This window comes from Brienomyrus brachyistius, chromosome 7 (assembly GCF_023856365.1).
Source record: "Brienomyrus brachyistius isolate T26 chromosome 7, BBRACH_0.4, whole genome shotgun sequence".
Taxonomy (NCBI): Eukaryota; Metazoa; Chordata; class Actinopteri; order Osteoglossiformes; family Mormyridae; genus Brienomyrus; species Brienomyrus brachyistius.
In genome coordinates, this window is record NC_064539.1 from 1,660,356 (window position 1) to 1,678,780 (window position 18,425).

An 18,425-nucleotide genomic window follows, 5' to 3' on the forward strand; every position below is an offset into this window, starting at 1 on the left:
GGAATGTCTTATGAGGGGAGGGGAAAAGGGAACACGGGACACAAAGGGATCTTTTTTTGTATTTTTTTATATTTATTCACAGACACTTTACAAACACGAGGTGCAACAAACTTCGGGAGTGACACCGCCAAAACAATAAACAAAACAGCACTAAAGAACACGTCCCAAACTAATCTAATTCTAAATTAAATGAAAACGGGAAAACGAAATGACAAAAACTAAATCTGACTCCCTCACCAAAACAACAGTAAACCACGCGTATGCATAAACAAAAGGCAGTTACTTCTTACACACCGAGACAGACATGAACATGTGGGAAACACAAAAACCAGAGTGACAGTGTCCAAAGGGATGAGCAAAAGAATAGTCAAGAGGAAGGCGGGAGATCACAGAAGCCAGAAAAGCGAACAAACCAAAGCGAAAGTACAAAAGGGCAAAGCGAAAATCAGAAACCAAACAATCAGAACCGTCATACACAAGCAATCCAAAACGCAAGCAAACCAAACAACAATCCAACAGTGAGCAGAGCTGAGCTGATCTCCTGCCATGGCCTTTTCAGTTCTAGATCTGGAAGCAGCTTCAAAGACCGGGGGCGTGGCCAGGTCCGGGAGGCGAAGTCGAAGGGAGCAACATGCGAATGACGGTGATCAGGATCTGTAGAGCAACCCCTCCCCAGAACCTTACGGCACGTAACAACTGGTAGTGGTATTATAACAAAGTGGAAGCAATTGGGAACAGCAGCAACTCAGTCACTAGGTGGTAGGCCATGTAAAATCCCAGAGTGGGGACAACGCATGCTGAGGCAGACAGTGTGCAGAAGCCGCAAACTGTCTGCAGAATCAATAATCAAACAACAAAAATCAACTTTGTGTGGTCTTCAGATTAGCTCAAGAGCAGTGCGTAGAGAACTTCATGGAATGGGTTTCCACGGCTGACCAGCTGCATCCAAGCCTTACATCACCAAGTGCAATGCAAAGCATCAGATGCAGTAGTGTAAAGCACGCTCCTACTGGACTCTAGAGCAGTGGAGATTTGTTCTCTAGAGTGATGAATCATGCTTCTCTGTCTTGCAATCCAATGGATGAGTCTGGGTTTGGCAGTTGCCAGGAGAACAGTACTTGCCTGACTGCATTGTGCCAAGTGTAAAGTATGGTGGAGGGGGGATTATGGTGTGAGGTTGTTTGTCAGCGGTTGGGCTTGGCTCTTTAATTCCAGTGAAAGGAACTCTTAATGCTGCAGCATTCCAAGCCAATTTCATGCTCTTAACTTTGTAGGAACAGTTTGGGGATGGCCCCTTCCTGTTCCAATATGACTGTGCACCAATGCACAAAACAAGGTCCATAAGGACATGGATGAGCGAGTCTGGTGTGGAAGAACTTGACTGGCCTGCACAGAGCCATATGTGTGTATAAAGGCAGTTGTCCCAATACTTTTGGCAATATAGTGTATATAGTGTATATTACCTCTAGGTAGGGATGGCAATGGTGGCTAGTGCTGCTGCCTCAGAGCAAGAAGGTCCTGGGTTCAGTTCCCAGGTCAGGTGTGGGACCTTTCTATGTGGAGTTTGCATGCTCTCCCCACGTTTCCGTGGGTTTCTGCCAGGGGCTCCGGTTTCTTACCCTGGTCCGGAAGTATATATAGTAGGTTGATTGGTGTCTCTAAGTTGGCCCTCTGAGTGTGTATGCCCTGCAGTGTGTTGCTGTCTGCCCAGGGTTGGTTCCTGCCTGTACTCATTGTTCCTGCCCCCCCCTCCCCCAAGTGGGACTAAGCGGTTATGTTGATGGATAGACGTCCAGCTAGCACTAATCACTTCATAGTAGCCATAGATACTCATTTAGTTACCCATCGTCCATTACATAGTCTGTGAACTGGTATTGACATTAATAATCATTGTCTGTTTCACAGTAGTTGCTTGCACATCAGTAAATGGTGCTATGTAATAAATTATCTCCAGTTTCAAAACAAAGAGTTGCTGCTGCAAGCAAGAATAACTGCGCTACATTTTGAACACGGAAACTGAACCGTTACAAAGCGCATCACACAGCGCATCACACAGTGAAACTCCTCGGGATCCCAGCCTGCAATCCCTCAGGCAGATACACAGTCCAGTTGCATCCTCCGGAAATGACCATCCATCTGCTGCAGCCAGGTGTTACGTGGGTGTCCCCTTGGCCGGGTCAAGCCATTTGGGTCCTCCGCAAAGAGCATCCTGTGAGCTGGATCACCCTCAGGTATTGTGCTTCATTCAGGACTCCTCTAGCAACCGCTCGTTCAACACAAAGTCAAACCTGCGGTACCCAAGGATTCTCCGAAGACACACAGTACCGACGGAGGCCAGTCTTCGTCACAGGTCACTGGATAGCGTCCATGTCTTATAGCCATACAGCAAGACAGGGAGCAGGACTCTAAAGACTTGGAACTTTGTCCTCTTGAAAAGATATCAGGAGCGCCACACTCCCCTTTCCAGTGACCTCATGACCCCCTATGCTCTTCCAATCCATCTGCTGACTGCATAGGAAGAGTCACCAGAGACAAATTTTGCTGCCGAGGTAGGTAAATCTCTTGACAAGGTTTACATTCTCCCCGCAGACAGACACACTACTGATGGCTGTGCCCAAGAAGTCATTAAATGCCTGGATCTTGGTCTTTAACCAAGACACCCGCAATCCCAGACACTCAGACTCCTCGCTCACTCTCTCGAGAGCCCCAATCAGAGCCTCCATTGACTCCGTTAAGATCACAGTATTGTCGGCAAAGTCAAGATTTACTAATCTTTCTTCACCAACAGATGCCCCACAGCTACTGGATCCCACGACCCTGCCCAACATGCAGTCCATACAAGCATTGAAGAGAGTAGGAGCAAGAAGACACCCCTGGTGAACCCCAGAATCAACTGGGAAGAACGCAGAGGTTCTCCCTCCACTCTGCACAGCACTCACAATACCAGTTTATAGGCCAGGCATGATGTCCAGCAACCATTCTATGAGCAAATAAGTAAATATTAGGGATAATATCAAACTTTAAGTATGGAGCCTAGATGTGAGCATGCAAGAACAGGCAAAGTACTGGAAAATGGGGTTTAATTGCAGGACTCAGGGCAGGAAACAGACACTGACAACATCAATGACAGACAAGGAACTAGGGCAAGACACGGACTGAAACACACATTACGGAGCAAAATAACTATACACAGCTGGGTACGATCAGGGAAGCACATGTGGATAATCAGGGGGGCGTGGCACACATGAGGATCATACGAGCTGGGTGTGACAGAACCCCCACCCCCCAAAGGCACGCTCTCAGGGAGGCGACAGACGAGACGAGGGGAAACCAGGACCTGGAAAAGAAGAAAACCATTAACAGGACACTGCAAACAGGACAGACAGACCTGGCACAAGGGAAGGAACCAAGACAGGACTTGACCAAGGATGGGGAAGGCAGATAGACAAGGAATGGGGACAGAGAGGGAACAGGCGGAACAAAAGGGCCAGGAGTGAACTGATGGAACATCGGAGGACGAGGAGCAGAGACGGGAAGAATGAAAGGACGAGGAACAAAGAGGAGGAGCAAAAAATGGAGGGACTTGGGCAGGAGAGTAGGGAGAGGAGGGGTAATAAATGGGAGCCCGAGGGAGCCCCAGCAGGCAATGGGTGACAAACGGATGGGCTGCAGGCGGCCGGAGCGGACCTTGGAGGGGCCGAGGGGACAAGGAGGAAGTTGAAGGGGGAACTAAGGAAGGGGACAAGGGAGCTGAAGGAACCACCGGTGTGGGCAAGGAGAGGGGGGGAGCCGCAGCAGGCGGCGACGTCCTCCTACGCGCCGGAGTTGGGGGGACCACAGGTGACCGACGAGGAGTCGGCGGTGGGACCAAGGCAGGGCGACGAGATTTCAAAGAGGGACCCGCAGGCGACGTCCGACCCGGGGGGCTAGGACCCACAGGCGCCCTCCGAGCCCCAGCGCAGGCGAGCGAGGGCGAGCCAGGGGGCAGGGCGGGAGGGACCCTAACCCTGCGGTTGTGTCCTCACCCCCTTCGGGACATGGACATGGGGGTCCTTAGCCAGGGTCCAGCTCACCGAGGTGAGGGTAGAGGGCTTACCAAGAGGGTCCCCAAGGGGTCCCATTCCAGCTCCTCTACCTCCAAGGAGGGAGGAGCGGTGGTTGAGCTGTCCGGGACCTCGGGGACTAGGGCAGGAGGGACAGGAATGGGGCAAGGAACAGGGGTCACTGGGGTTACAGTCCGGTGTAGAGGGCGCCTCGGACGTGGGGTCCGCAGGCAGAGGGAGCGGCTGCACGGGCTGCAGGAGCGGAGGGAGCTCCTCAGATCAGGCAGCTGCAGCAAGCAGCGGGGGCGGCTGCTCAGGCTGCACAGCGGCCCGGCGTGTTCTCCGGATAGGGGAAGCTGCCCGGGAAGGCAGCTTAGCAGCGCTGGGGACCTCCTTGGTGATCGGGAAGCACAGCCAACCACCTCCAGGAAGGGACGCGGGGACAAGGGTGCACGCCCCCAGGGCGATCGTCGGGTCGATCGCCGGTCTCCTCCTTCTCCTCCTCCGGCGCATGGCGGTAGGCGGCGCTAGGTCCGTAAAGACGGACGGCGGGAGGATAGTCCCTGGTTCGCTGGGTGCGACATAGCGCTCCTTCCGGAGCTCAGCTACCCGCCTGAAGTTCACGCACCTCCTCCGCTAGGTGCGCGTCCTCCTCCAGGGATAGCCAATCCAGGATATCCCAGCTCCGGCTAACGAGATCCCATGCTGGGGTATCCTCCCGGATGCCGGGCTGGGCTATCCAGAATAGCAGCTGGTCAACGTGATCGTGGTAGTCCTCCTCCATCACGGAAGCTGGTTTTTTCATAGGGTCCATCATTCTGTCACGAAACGTTCGCGATTGCTGGGCGAGCGTGCAGGTAGGCGAGCGTGCAGGTAGGCGAGCGTGCAGGTAGGCGAGCGTGCAGGAACAGGCAAGCAGGCAAAGTACTGGAAAACGGGGTTTAATTGCAGGACTCGGAGCAGGAAACATCAAACACTGACTAACATCAATGACAGACAAGGAACTAAGGCAAGACGCGGACTGAAACACACATTATGGAGCAAAATAACTAGACACAGCTGGGTACGATCAGGGAAGCACACGTGGATAATCAGCTGGGCGTGGCACACACGAGGATCGTACGAGCTGGGATTGACACTAGACTTCCTGCTAAACAATTTTGAGTTTGCTGTCAATTGATATAATATATATAGGAAAGAAGAGTTTCAGTGTTGTAATCTTAATAATAAACTGCCGCTAGTTCGAAACAAACACCGACAACTTCCAGACGACTACATATTTTATTTTCGGCACAAAATGGTGTCGGTCCTCCACATCGCTAGGCGGCGCAAAGTCTTGCAGAGAGCACCGCGAGGAGCTACGTCGACTGCAGGAGTGTCATTTTTAATTTTTTTCCTCTCTGCAGTTCGAAATGCCATTGTGATGACGCAGGGACGTGCTCGGGCGAAGGCAAGCGGCCATTACGCGGCTCAGTTTCCCTACGAAGGTCGGAGGGAAGAAGGAGCTAAGCTAGCTAGTTAGCCTGGTAGCCAGCCACTGACGCCATAGAAAATCACACACACCTTCCTAAGACGCGCACTCGACGGCGGGGGGAGCTTTGCAGACCACAAGCGTGTGGACACATGAAAACTGGGTTAAACCTGAAATAGAAGGGTCCGCTTCGACCGAGAGGCTGCGCGAAGCTGCGCCCGAAGTAAAAATAAAATAATCATCGTTATCTAGTGGTTTACGCGGCGATCGTTAAATTAGCGCAGCTACCGATAGAAATAGAGTGAAAGGGGGTGAAGGCCGTCGTCGGAGTGCGTTTAAAATGGACAATAAAGCTTTTACGAAAGAACTGGACCAGTGGGTCGAGCAGCTGAACGAGTGCAAGCAGCTGACAGAGAACCAAGTGAGGACTCTGTGCGAGAAGGTGAGTGGTGCCCGGCCCGGCTGCTGACCAGCTGGAAGTTTCGGGCTCAACCTCGGCGTCTGTGGCCTCCGCGTACCCGATGTTTCCCGGCTTTGGACGCAGAATCCTGGCGCGGTGCTGTAAGCTGCGAGGCTTTTTCCCCTGGCGCTGTCAAATGTTGTGTCTGTCGGGAAACGTCTGGAAATCTGAGGCTAAATGGCAGCTAGGTTTATCGCTAATGGTAACGTTCCAGGTGAATATAAGAGCCCCGGTGATTTTAAAAAACAAATATATAAGCCGCCAGTGCTAGGGACAGCTTTTCGCACTTTTGCTTCCTATTTCAGCAACCCGGTGTTGATCCCGAAAAGGCTGGTTTGCTGGCCTATTTCATTCAAACTGAGTTAAAATGAGCTGATCGGCCACACATTAAATCCAAGCGACGTGTGACGATTTAGACACTTTTTCCACTAAGTCGCAGGATCGACTCCATTGTGATTATAATGTTAGTGGTTTTGTTTACATGTTGCTAACCATGGTGCAATTGCTATTTGATGAAGCATTTGCAGTTTAAATAGAGAGTAGCTATCTTAAGAATACAACAGAAGTCCCTCAGTTCTTACATCTGCTTGCTTGGTCAGTAAGTCTACGGCACGTTTTTTGTATGTGTTTGTTCATTACTGATATTCTTCTATTTAAAATAAGAAATCTACCACCTTTCTGAAAGTCATTCTGTAAACAGTGAACATTTATTCGTCATTCAAGAAATGTTATAATGGCAGATTGAAAACATGAACTGTGAACGGCTCAATCCGTCATGCTTTTCTCTGTATTTGGTAATGCACTTTTAAATGTATTGCAATTTGACGGGATGCCTGGGATTTCATTTCCTAATGAAAGTTATTGCATTTCCTTGCTGTCTTTGGCAGCTTCTTTTTCTCTTGTGCTTTCATGTGAAATATCTCCAAATGAATTTGCCTTAATCTCATTGAGCTCTGTATTATTTTAACTGAATTTACATGTATAATGTGTGATGAAATATCGTTAATCCTTTACAATTAAAAATGGGTGAAAATCGCAAGAAAAAAATATAGCTCGACTCCCAAAGAGACTGCACATTTCTGGCGTGGAAACGGGGCCTTGTTTCTAGGTATGTTACTTGTTTTGGGCAAAAACACCAGGGTGAAACTAAGGTATCGTAATCAGTGCCAGTTCAGTAACTCCTTAACTTTTAATCACTGGCACATAGGTAGTAAGGTACCGCACTACGGTGGGGCATATTGTTTACAAATTAATTATTCTAAGGCAGCTGACTCAAAGTACAGGTTCATTATTTTATGCTGTAAACTGACACCCCCTGCTTGGTTCTCCACTACAGGCTAAAGAAATCTTGACAAAGGAGTCAAATGTGCAGGAGGTGCGCTGTCCCGTCACAGTCTGCGGAGATGTTCACGGGCAGTTTCACGATCTCATGGAGCTCTTCAAAATTGGGGGCAAGTCTCCTGATACAAACTACTTGTTCATGGGAGACTATGTAGACAGAGGGTATTACTCAGTGGAGACAGTGACTCTTCTCGTGGCATTAAAGGTAAGGATTTATAGCTCAACGAAGCTAGAAAGACGAGCTTTATGAATCATTGAGCTCTGAATCGCATGAATGCACTCAGTTGTTCGAAATACATAAAGGTCTCAGACTCAAAAACACTGCAAACCATTGTGTATCATTGGTTTTTTTTTAACTTGCCATACTCCTGATAGTTTAAAGGCACAAAAAGCAACCTCTAACTATCAGAGTAAGCTATTTCTATATACCATAGAATAATGATACTTAATTGATCCCCATGGGGAAAAATCTTTTTGTCTACTTCATCTTGCTTTCTATGAGACACACAGATACGTATGCAGGTCCGAACAAGCTTGGGGGTCAACCGGCATGCAGTGTTGGGGGGGGCCTTACTCAGCTACCCAATGGTGGCATCAGTCTGCTGGTCCTCGGATTTGAACCAGTGATTTTCGATCACAGACAGAGAGTCCTATCTAACTGAGCCACATGCCATCCCCCTCTTCAGCACCATCTCCCTTTTGCTCCTGCAGGTCCGTTACCCTGAGCGCATTACGATTCTCAGAGGTAACCACGAGAGCAGGCAAATCACGCAGGTTTACGGTTTCTATGATGAGTGCCTCAGGAAGTATGGCAACGCCAACGTATGGAAATACTTCACAGATCTCTTTGACTATCTCCCCCTGACTGCCCTGGTAGATGGACAGGTGAGTCTTCTGCTCCCGTTCATCTATTTTCAACAAAATACCCAAAAAAAGTATTTTCTTTATTTTTAATAACCCCATGGAGAAAAATCAATACCATTATCAATTGACAGAAACTGCACTACAGAACCATTTTCTTCAATGTTTGCATAAAGTTGACCCCAATCATTAGGGTATAGTTTGATTGCTAATCTTCTGTCTTGGCAGATTTTCTGCCTGCATGGTGGCCTTTCTCCTTCAATAGACACACTGGATCACATTAGGGCTCTGGATCGTCTGCAGGAGGTTCCACATGAGGTCAGTCCCAAGGGCACATGAAAATATTTGAGTGTGAGGATGCTGTAGGGCAGCACTTTTGCACCGCGACCCAATTTTTTTACCCTGCCAGCCCAGTTGCGACCCCATATCAAATAGAGGTTTAAATTAACATTATCAAGCATACAGTGCACTCTGCAATTTACGCTAATCAGTGTCTTTTGCAGAAATCTGATTGGATGTGCATTGAACTTTTAAATTAAGCATCTGTGGTTTGGCTTCTTGGATTGGTTTAGTGTTCACTAGTTTTGCGCTAAGCAGCTGCAGACTTGGGACCCATTTACATAGGTTAATTCTATAATTGGGGCTGGGAAATCTGATCGTGGATCAGCAAAGGAGCTTGCTAGTTTTAAAATGCTTATATTTCCATGAAATGTTAAATTGCAGTTCAAAGTTTTTTCTGGTCTCTGCTAATGTCATTTTAATTCAGATGTGTCTGATGCCTTATACCAGTCTTTACCAATCTGGTCCTTGGGGACCCAGAGTCGGTCCATGTTTTTGCTCCCTCCCAGCTCCCTGCCTGACAGTCCTTGTTTTTGCTCCCTCCCAGCTCCCAACCAGGAGCTAGGAGGGAGCAAAAAAGTGTACTGTCTGTGGGTTCCTAAGGACCAGATTGCGAAACACTGCCTTATGCATGTGTTTTTAAATGAAAAGGTTTGTTTAAAAGCAGCAGAACCGATGCAGATCAGGGTTATGAAAAGATGGGAGAATGCCACATCTATCTCTCTATTGAGGGATGTTGAGGTATGGGGCATGTTTCAGGGCCCGATGTGCGACCTGCTGTGGTCGGACCCCGATGACCGTGGAGGCTGGGGAATCTCCCCTCGTGGTGCTGGCTACACCTTTGGGCAGGACATCTCCGAGACCTTCAACCATGCCAATGGCCTCACCCTTGTGTCTCGGGCTCACCAGTTGGTCATGGAAGTAAGTAATAATTCAGCAGAATCCATAGTCCATTTTTGCCATCTACATGCAAATAGCATTTAACAATATGATTGGCCTCTGTCATGTTTGCACAATATAGAGGACTGAATTTTTTTTTTTCTTTCAATTTTCAACCAGTGGCTTGGGCCACACCAACTGCCCCAATCAGTGCTGGTCAGTAAGGGTTTGGAAAGCACCAGTAGCTGTAGTTTAGTCTTTTTCTGGCCAATGGAAAGCATGCTGGTCAAATGACATGCTAATAAACAGTTGTCTTTGTTTCGACGACCAGTCAAAATCTGTCCGAAATGTTGATAAGGTGGCAGCTTTGGAGTTCTGTAGATGCATAAAATAGCCATCTGTGGCATATGGAACAAACACATTTTCTTGCTGGAACAAAAACGAGGATGTTTTAATAAATCTCTTCAAAGCCTATCAGCCAACAAAAGTTTCCTGTCCATGAAGAAATACTGCAGTATACTCCAGAATGAATTTGGTTTTCATCATATTCTATTGTTTTCACATGTGGGGCTCCCCTACACATTGTCAAATGTTAGATGTTGTGTCTCCAGAAACTAGCAGGGTCATGTCACAGAACATCCATCTCAGGAATAAGAAGTCATGTTTCATAGTTTAATCTGAATTATGTGCATCCTCATATGAAAGCATCTGGTTAATATATAGTTTGATCTTTAACCAGCATGCACACTATATTTATTTAAAAATACAAACATGTTAAAGGTAAATAATTTCAGTTTCTCAGTATTAATGATTATTCATTGATTTAATGATGTTATTAGGACTTGATGTTTGGCTGCAATGCTGCTTCTCAGTATTGGCCATAATCAACTGTGTCACAGTACTCTCACGTGCCACAGATGCTAAGTGTGCTGGCAGTGTCTTTCAGTGTCATGTGTGCTAATCCAGAATGTATTGGAAGTTAATGGAATGTGGGCTGTCATAAATAGGGCTGTGGATTTGTGTTTTCATGGCTTGGTACTTGGTTGGCTTGAGATATGTCTGTGAAGTAGATGGTTTCGAGCAGTCACCTGAATCCCACATCTTCAACAGCCGAGAGCTGCTGGTTGTCCAATCCAATAACCTACATTTTGGTTCTGATCTTTTTTGCTTTCTTACTATCCATGATGTAAGGCTTTTCTTTGCTGCAGTTAGGGGTGGATGCACAGGAGCCAATTTGCTAGTTGCAGCAGCCTTAGCATTAGCAAGTTTGTAGTCCAGTTCTCAGGTGTCGAAAGAGGTTTTTGTGTTATTTGCTGGCGATCCCCCCATGAGCAATTCCGTTTGAACATGGCTGAATGATCGGAACATCCATACTAAAAATACCACTAAAATTTTCCCCCCTCTCCAGGGATACAACTGGTGTCATGATAGGAATGTTGTGACCATCTTCAGTGCGCCAAACTACTGCTATCGCTGTGGCAACCAAGCAGCCATCATGGAACTGGATGATACTCTAAAATACTCTTTGTAAGTATTGTTCTGCTCTCATTCGGTGTACCTGTAAGAATCTGAAAAAGGTTGAGTAATGGTAAAGTTGTCCCTTCTGTATGAATTATGACCCTTCTTATGCCTCCACCTTTAAAAAAAATCCTGGAATCGCCTCTGGGTACAGCTCTTAAACACTTGTAAATATTGGACTGCTCTGGTCTGGTGTAGCTATCAGAATTTGATAGGATTGAGGTGGTGGTAGGATGTAACCTTTACATGACCCAAATGCATAGATGGGATCTTTAGCCACGATCATCTCTGTCCCCACAGCCTGCAGTTTGATCCTGCACCTCGCCGTGGGGAGCCCCACGTCACTCGACGCACCCCCGACTACTTCCTATAAACCCCCTCCAGATGACATTTGTATGTGTAAATGTGTGTATATGTATGAGCAGGGTTACAACATGAAAGTACCAACATGGACCAAAATGTGCCATACTAGCGGTAAGCATTTAGTGCACACATACAGTTTGCCCAGTGTCTCAGTACTGCAACAACATACCGCATTTATCCTTCAGCTCAAGTCTCAAAAGCCTGCTGTATACGATGGTAGTAATGGGTTTCTTTTTCTCCTTTTTTTTTTTCCGGGGGGGTGGTTCCCCGAACTGTACATTGAAGAGGACTTGCGTGACTTGCTTTGCTTATTTCAAATTTACTGGACAAAATGTACATTTTTGCGACAATTAGCAATGCCAGGCATGTGAAATATGGTATTTTTAATGTACAAGCTTATCGACCCCCCACACTTTTCTCCAGCAGACACTATCCTGTTATGAATGCATAGTTGAAGAGAGAAACCTCTTCCTCTTCTGGAGTATATGCTGTCATGTAAAGAGCCCACCTTCCCTCCTTCTCACCCACCCACTGTTTAAATCTTACTGTTTACTGTACTTTTTTCTGTATATTTGTCATGAAGTGATTGCATCTTTGGCGTATTTGAACCAATTAAAGTACTTTTGATCATTAACAGTCTGTGGCCAGTGACCTGCTGTAGTTCTCAGTAAATAACCAACTGATGAGGTCATCATGTATTGCAAAAGAGTCCTTGGTGGTGCAGAGATCCACAGATCTGACACACCAACCACTGGCTCACTCAGGTAGAAGCTAGCTGTAGGTGTAACATCTTAAACCTTCAGTCGCTTAAATGTTGGGTCTCAGACTGGGGGATCTCCATCTCTTCCACATTGAGGACCGTGTCTGTCTCAATGCCAGCATCTTCCAGGCTCAAGTCCTTTTCCATCCGTAGGGGCCTTTGAGGGTAAGAGGTGCAAATAGCATAGATGTGTGGTGGGAATCCACTCTTAAGCATCCAGTCCAGGAGAACCTGCACAAAATGGTAATTATGTCAGCTTCTTTTTCACTGACTTCATCAGTCCAGTCTTAGTCTTTGTCTATAGGAGTGTGTGTCATAAGTTCAGATATTAGTGTACAAAGCATTTAAACTGACAAATGTACAACATACCCTTGAGCTGTGTGATTTAAAGAACTTGCGTTGAATTTTTTCACCACCAGGACATCTCAGGACCACCCTCACCACCTAAGAAAGGGTTAAGGTTTGTTCAACAGAGTTTAGTTAAAAAAAAAAAAAAAGGTGCAATTTTCCTTTAATTCTTACCCAAGGCCTGTTTATGAGACGTTATATGTTTAACACCAAGAGCAGCTCAGGTCTCATGGTTGCTCTCGTTCCTAAATTTAGTACTTTGCTGACATGACATGCAAGTGATGAAATGACTGAACGCAACAGAAGTTTACACAACTCCCACTGCCCTGGAGCCTAAAATTAATCGGCTAATAAACGTTCACACAGCAGTCAATCTATTTTACAGAATCATCTGCAATGTAACTATGAATTTTTGCAGGAAAACAACAAATAGCTACAATTTTAACTGATAAGATTAATCAATAAAATTCCCACACCTCAAGGAATCCTGGAAAGCAGAAACAGTATTCAGTAAAAAAAAAAAAAAAAACATTTGTTTCAATGGTATTTCTACATTTTCTGTGAGAGCACATCCAAATACTGAAGGAGACCGTACAACACCAAACCCTGTTTAAAAAAAAAAATTAAATAGAACTTACCCCCTCTGCATTTTCTGGTGGTTCATCTGGTAAAACTACAACCTTTTCAAAACAGGGAAACAATTTGATTATATTCCAGCATCAAGAATAATCACGGTAACTAAACTCCATTTTTAATTAAGCAATGAGCTTTTAATTGCAACTGTTAACAATTGATTTACTTCCAATCTTTTAAACAAACATTGTGATCCATGATAGAATAATTATACTTTAATTATAATTATATATTTTAATACAGAGTTTATAGGCAACACCGAACATTTAATTACTGAATGTTGTTAATGTCATTTTACTGATTAATAAAAATAACTACTACTCCTCCTGAGGATAAATTGGCCCATCTTATTGGATGCTTTTACATGCTCCACTAATCTCCAAGTGAAAATGCAGGTGTTCACTGGCCGCAAGTTTTTCTCCTCACAGCAGAAAAAATGGACTCCAGTCCTGTCTATGTAGACTCCTACACAGTCGATCAAAGGCACAGTGGAATGTACCAAATCCTGCATGGGGAGCAAATGGTCGCTTCATACAGCACGCCACCTGCATCTGGATGAGGGAAATGGTTTGGGAGGTGACCAAATTTGTAAAAAAAAAAAAAAATTTTATGTAAAGTGCCCCTACGACCTGGCCCTGGATAAGTGGTAGAGAATGAATGAATGAATGAATGAATCCAAAGAGTGCAGAAACTATTGGGTGAACAATTCCAGAGCCTGTATCACAAAGCCGGATTTCTTGCTTAGCCAGATAACTTGTCAGATTAAAGGTACCCCAGATGGACTCTCTTCATTCACTTACATTTAGCCCAAACTACCTTAAATCTGAAACAGACTAACAATGGATACCACCTTGTTGCCCCTTTACATGAAGGATAAGAGAGATAAAACCTAAAAGCACTACATTCTTATAATTTTAAATGATTTCTTAAAATAAACCTGCTCAGTAAAAAAAAAAAATTCTTATACAAAATTGCATAGTACAGCACTCCATTTTCTTCACATAACAATGACATATTCCATTATTTGCTCTTAAAAACATTACAGAAATTTACTTTCAACCCTGTGCAAGTCACGAGACATGCAGATTAATGTGCAATTTGCTTCTGTGCACACTTAGCATACATCATGAGTCAACAGAGAGGTGCTGTTCACATTCCTTGGTGGGAGCTTGCTTTGTCCTAAAAACAAAAAAAAATCCATCTCTAACCTTAAAAAAAATAATAAAACTTAGCCCCACCATGTAACACTGTTGGCAACATCTACTGTCTGGGTTGGAGTTGAAGCACCACTTGTCTTCGCATTTTATTTTGAGGGCAGCGGTTGCTATGTGTGGCATCTGTGTTTGTCCGACTCAAATATCCACTAGGCCTGGCTGCGCCCCAGTACAGCCAATGAACCCAAAGGGACGTCTTTGGACTGTGGGACATGTACAAGATGAAATCTCGTGTGACCTGGAGAGAACATGCAAACTCCACACACAGAGCAGAGGCTGGCTTCAAACCCCTAACCCTGGAGGTGTGAGGTGACAGTGCTGCCCACTGAGCCACCAAATAGGAATTCAGCACCTACCCCTAATGGCTGTCCCCGTGTCAGCTTCCAGGCCTCCACCGTCATGCGGTAGCGCTGCTTCTTCCGGAGCCGGGCTTCCTTGCGCGGCTTCAGCACAGACTCCTGATAGGTTGAAGCCTGACGGGTAACAGAAAAAAAGTCATCCAAATAAAAACAAAATGCTTCATCTCTTTTCTATCCAACAGAGAAAGAAATGTTTTTTCCCCCAAAATATGTTTCCCTACAACAGACATCTGCAGTAGGCAATTTGAGAGAGGATGCCACCCTAATGTTAGTAAAATTTAAAAAATGCATTCCTAGTTAACCTGGCTCCCCCTCCACCCCCCAGGAGAGAGAGTGCTGCATGTGTTGTGAGCATCCATTTGATTAGCGTTTGTGCGTCTGTGTGTGTGTGGTGTTGACTGGCTGTGAGCAGTCAGAGGTGAAGCCTCCATTGGCCAATCTCCCTGTTAAAAATGAACAAATCGTCAACTGGATGTCTGTATTGCAAAGTCCACATAAACATGCAAAGCCATCCGGAAGTGTGAACGCTTACACATACAGTTTGTCAGCTACTCCCATTATGTTGCATACAACATGTTGCATGTTTTAATAGAACAACATTAGCTGCGCATTCAGGTGCAGCAGAATGACTCCACATCTGTACCGTCTCACTGTGTCTCTCCTGCTGGTCTATCCTGGCCAGCTCTCGGTTCTGACTCACATCTTCATCTGGATTTAAACAAAACATCTGCAATACATTTCATTTACAGGAAAATGACAAATAAATTTGTCATTGATAAATTTCAGTACCACCTTTTTATGAAATGCACGGTACTGTGCAAAAGTCTTAGGCAGCCAAAGGAAATGTGCAAAGCTGTTTGTCTGGGTAGTAAGTGCACATTTGCTCAGAACAAAAACATTACTTAACAGCATAGTACATGCAAATTAAGAGTAACACAATAAAAACTATCTGGAATGTCTTTTGTTCTGACAAAATTCACTTATGTCTTGCTGGATGGCAAGAACAACATTGCATCAGTTCTCAAACTTCTCCTCAGGGGACCTCAGTTATTCCACGCATTTGTTAAATTTCACCATCAGCTTGCTTAATTAATCAGCTTAATTAGTTAAAGAAAAGTTGGTGATGTGCTAATTAGCTGAACATGGAATGCTAGTGGTCCAGTCAAAAAGTACATTGATGTATTGCTGCAAATACTTGGGCCATTTTAGGAGACGTTTTGAAATGGTTAAGCTGGCACACTAACAGTGATAAAAGTCACGGCTTTGCACCAACATGAACATAAAAATTATTTTCCCTGACTTTCTAAAACTTTTGCACAGTACTGTATTACAACTTTGTATAACTAGCTGAGCGAAAATCTCCAACGCGTTTGTTACACCTATTCATCCTAAACTAGGTCTTACTGGTTTTAATTTACTATGGGGATTGACATGAGGGCAAGAAGTTAATTTAAGCTGAATCTTGCACAGGACACTGGTCGTCATTATTTCGGAAATGCCCCGAGAAACTGAAACGCACTTACATTCAGAGCGAGCCTGAGGCGTGGGAGATGAAGGGAAGAAGGACCTCAGCCGGGTATACAGCGGCCTGAGCAGGGACAAGATCCAACTATACAGGACGAGTAGGAACAGACCCCGTCCCATCAGCAGCAAATGACCTATAAAATCTGCGATAAAACATGCAACTGCTGACCCACAATATGCACCTGATTTATGTGGAGCAACAATAAAACAACGCCGGGCTGTACGCAGCAATGTCTGCGAACGCCGTTATCTGTACGGTGGTCGCATTTCAAATACCGTTAAATTCGTGTTATTGTCGTCTAAACATATTGCTGTTCCGCCTTAAAAAGAATAAGTACACGTTACAACTTATGCAAACAACTCACCCTTCTTGTAATTCCTTATGTATACACAACACAGAAAGATGAGGGATATGATCCCGAAGAGCACTAAGGCATTGGGAGCAGCCATTGCTTCGTTTATTAAAATATATTTTATATTTACCGATATCTGACTATTTCATTTGCACCGATGCATATACAACCTGCGCAGACAGCGAAAACAGTATAGTCATACGGGTTTAAACAACGAAATTTATCAACAAGGTCCTATTTAGACAAAGTCTGACTGTGTCATACGGAAATCATGAAAACCAGCTTCACTGCGCATGCGCCTTTAAAAACCTTTTATAAAGAAAAAGGAAATCTGTAGTAATTTGAGAAGGGTCTGGCTGCAGAAGGGACCTGAGAGCGCGTGTCCTGTCAGGCCCCATTCCATTCTCAAGCCCCTACGTCATTTCCGTTCGAAAGACAATCCATCTTGTCGTGCGGATAATTCTGAAGTCGTGGAATGTATGACTTAACTATTTAAAAATTAATTATCACATCGAAATACGCGTGTGTTGAACTCATCGCCTTAGTACAGGCAACTCATGTTTACCTTAAAAAAGTCCTAAGAGTAGTGCTCGGTCACATAAAAAAGTCAGCCAAAGACAAAGTAAACTTTATAGTAATCTCAGCTACTGTATATACAAATATATAGAGAGACAAGACGACGTGACTCCGACGTGACTTACCGTTATCAGGAGTGGCAAGATGGACTTCATAACTGAATATTACACTGAAGAAGAGAAAGATACCATTGTCTATCCCTTTTTATTTCAGTTTTCAAATGTTTCAAAGACATGCATTTGTTTTTAGAAAACACAGCCGACAAGAGCTTAATCGTGTTTTGTGGTTTAGCGTAGTAGGTTCACTGTACAGTACATTGTTATTGTCACAACCGATCGTTCAGACCTCGTGGACCACGCCCACCTCATTTATCTCGTGTGAATCCAGCTTGTTACCAGCTTTCCTGTTTGATCTTGTTTGTCTTGTGTATTTCAGTGTGTTCTATTTCATTCTCCAGATCTGTCGTTGTTGTTGCTACGTGCCTTGTTCCCTGTGATTCCCTTTTTACCCTGATTAAACCCCGTTTATTCGCATTCACGGCTCCCTTCGCCTGCTTCTCCGCACCCGATGTCAGTTATTTTATATATTAGTCATATATATGCATCTGTTTTTAGTGAAAAATCCTTAATCACTGATTGCAGTTGTCATGCCCGGCTCGTCCGCTCCTCCTGTGTGCCACGCCCCCTGATTACCCACGTGTTTTCTCCCGATTGTACCCAGCTGTGTCTAGTTAATTTGCTCAGTCCTGTGTATTTCAGTCCGTGTCTTGCCTGAGTCCATTGTCTGTCATTGTGGTTATTACCCTGTGAGCGTATTCGTGCGATGTTCCCTAGTCCTCGTCAGTTTAATAAATTCCCGTTTGCCCTGATCTTGCCGGCTCGCCTGCCTCTTTGCTCGTCGCCCCGTCCTTGCGCCTCACCCGCACCGCACGCGCGTGACAGCAGTACTGTAAATTATTGTATATTTTCAAAGATCTGTTATTTGTATATAGTATTTGTTGTCATTTTATAAAGTAGTTCGTATATTTAAGTGTTTTATACTGTATTCTGTTGACATCCTGTTTGGTTTGAAAAATAAACCTTTTGCTGTTTTGTGAGGATTTTTTTTATTATTATTAAAAACAACATAGTTTGTATATAACTAGAATAGTAGTTTTTCTTGTAGAAATTTAATTCTCATCGGTTCCTTAGAAAAAAATTTACATAGTAAAAATATTGTATTATGGCCAGTACCAAAGCACAACTTTTTACTGGCAATCGTTTATTTAAATTAGGCAATTATGCAACTGTTTCAACTTCACGTTATATTATTGTCTTCACAATATAATTAAAAAAAAATTTATTTGTTTTTTTTTATTAAAAAATGACTGACTTCGTCATATGT

General features: G+C 44.7%; 2 protein-coding genes across 3 annotated transcripts; one reads left to right on the forward strand and one right to left on the reverse strand.

Annotated features, from left to right (window-relative positions):
* The first annotated feature begins 5,450 nt into the window (after nt 1-5,450).
* ppp2cb (protein phosphatase 2, catalytic subunit, beta isozyme) lies at nt 5,451-11,909 on the forward strand. The gene is made up of 7 exons (XM_049021328.1): nt 5,451-5,956; nt 7,311-7,520; nt 8,027-8,200; nt 8,405-8,494; nt 9,275-9,436; nt 10,803-10,921; nt 11,213-11,909. The coding sequence occupies exons 1-7, from the start codon at nt 5,855-5,857 to the stop codon at nt 11,283-11,285; spliced, it is 930 nt and encodes a 309-aa protein (XP_048877285.1). The 5' UTR covers nt 5,451-5,854; the 3' UTR covers nt 11,286-11,909.
* Nucleotides 11,642-17,678, reverse strand: ubxn8 (UBX domain protein 8). Of its 2 annotated transcripts, XM_049021344.1 has the most exons (8): nt 17,406-17,678; nt 17,168-17,211; nt 16,113-16,256; nt 15,233-15,297; nt 14,587-14,703; nt 13,022-13,063; nt 12,405-12,479; nt 11,642-12,266 (listed from the first exon to the last, which is right to left on the reverse strand). In XM_049021344.1, exons 1-8 carry the CDS (start codon nt 17,408-17,410, stop codon nt 12,075-12,077), a joined length of 684 nt encoding a protein of 227 aa, XP_048877301.1. In that variant the 5' UTR covers nt 17,411-17,678; the 3' UTR covers nt 11,642-12,074. The 2 variants fall into 2 exon arrangements, with proteins under 2 accessions (XP_048877301.1, XP_048877300.1); XM_049021343.1 differs by lacking the exons at nt 17,168-17,211; nt 17,406-17,678 and adding an exon at nt 16,479-16,879.
* Nucleotides 17,679-18,425: the final 747 nt, after the last annotated feature.

Coding starts and splice junctions, on each gene's coding strand:
- ppp2cb (XM_049021328.1), top strand. CDS start 5,855: ATGGACAATAAAGCTTTTACGAAAGAACTGGACCAGTGGGTCGAGCAG. Junction 7,521..8,026: donor CTCTTCTCGTGGCATTAAAG/GTAAGGATTTAT, acceptor TTGCTCCTGCAG/GTCCGTTACCCTGAGCGCAT. Junction 9,437..10,802: donor CTCACCAGTTGGTCATGGAA/GTAAGTAATAAT, acceptor CCCCCTCTCCAG/GGATACAACTGGTGTCATGA.
- ubxn8 (XM_049021343.1), bottom strand. CDS start 16,563: ATGGCTGCTCCCAATGCCTTAGTGCTCTTCGGGATCATATCCCTCATC. Junction 15,298..16,112: donor GCCTCAGGCTCGCTCTGAAT/GTAAGTGCGTTT, acceptor GTTTAAATCCAG/ATGAAGATGTGAGTCAGAAC. Junction 13,064..14,586: donor CACGGGGACAGCCATTAGGG/GTAGGTGCTGAA, acceptor TGTTTTGAAAAG/GTTGTAGTTTTACCAGATGA.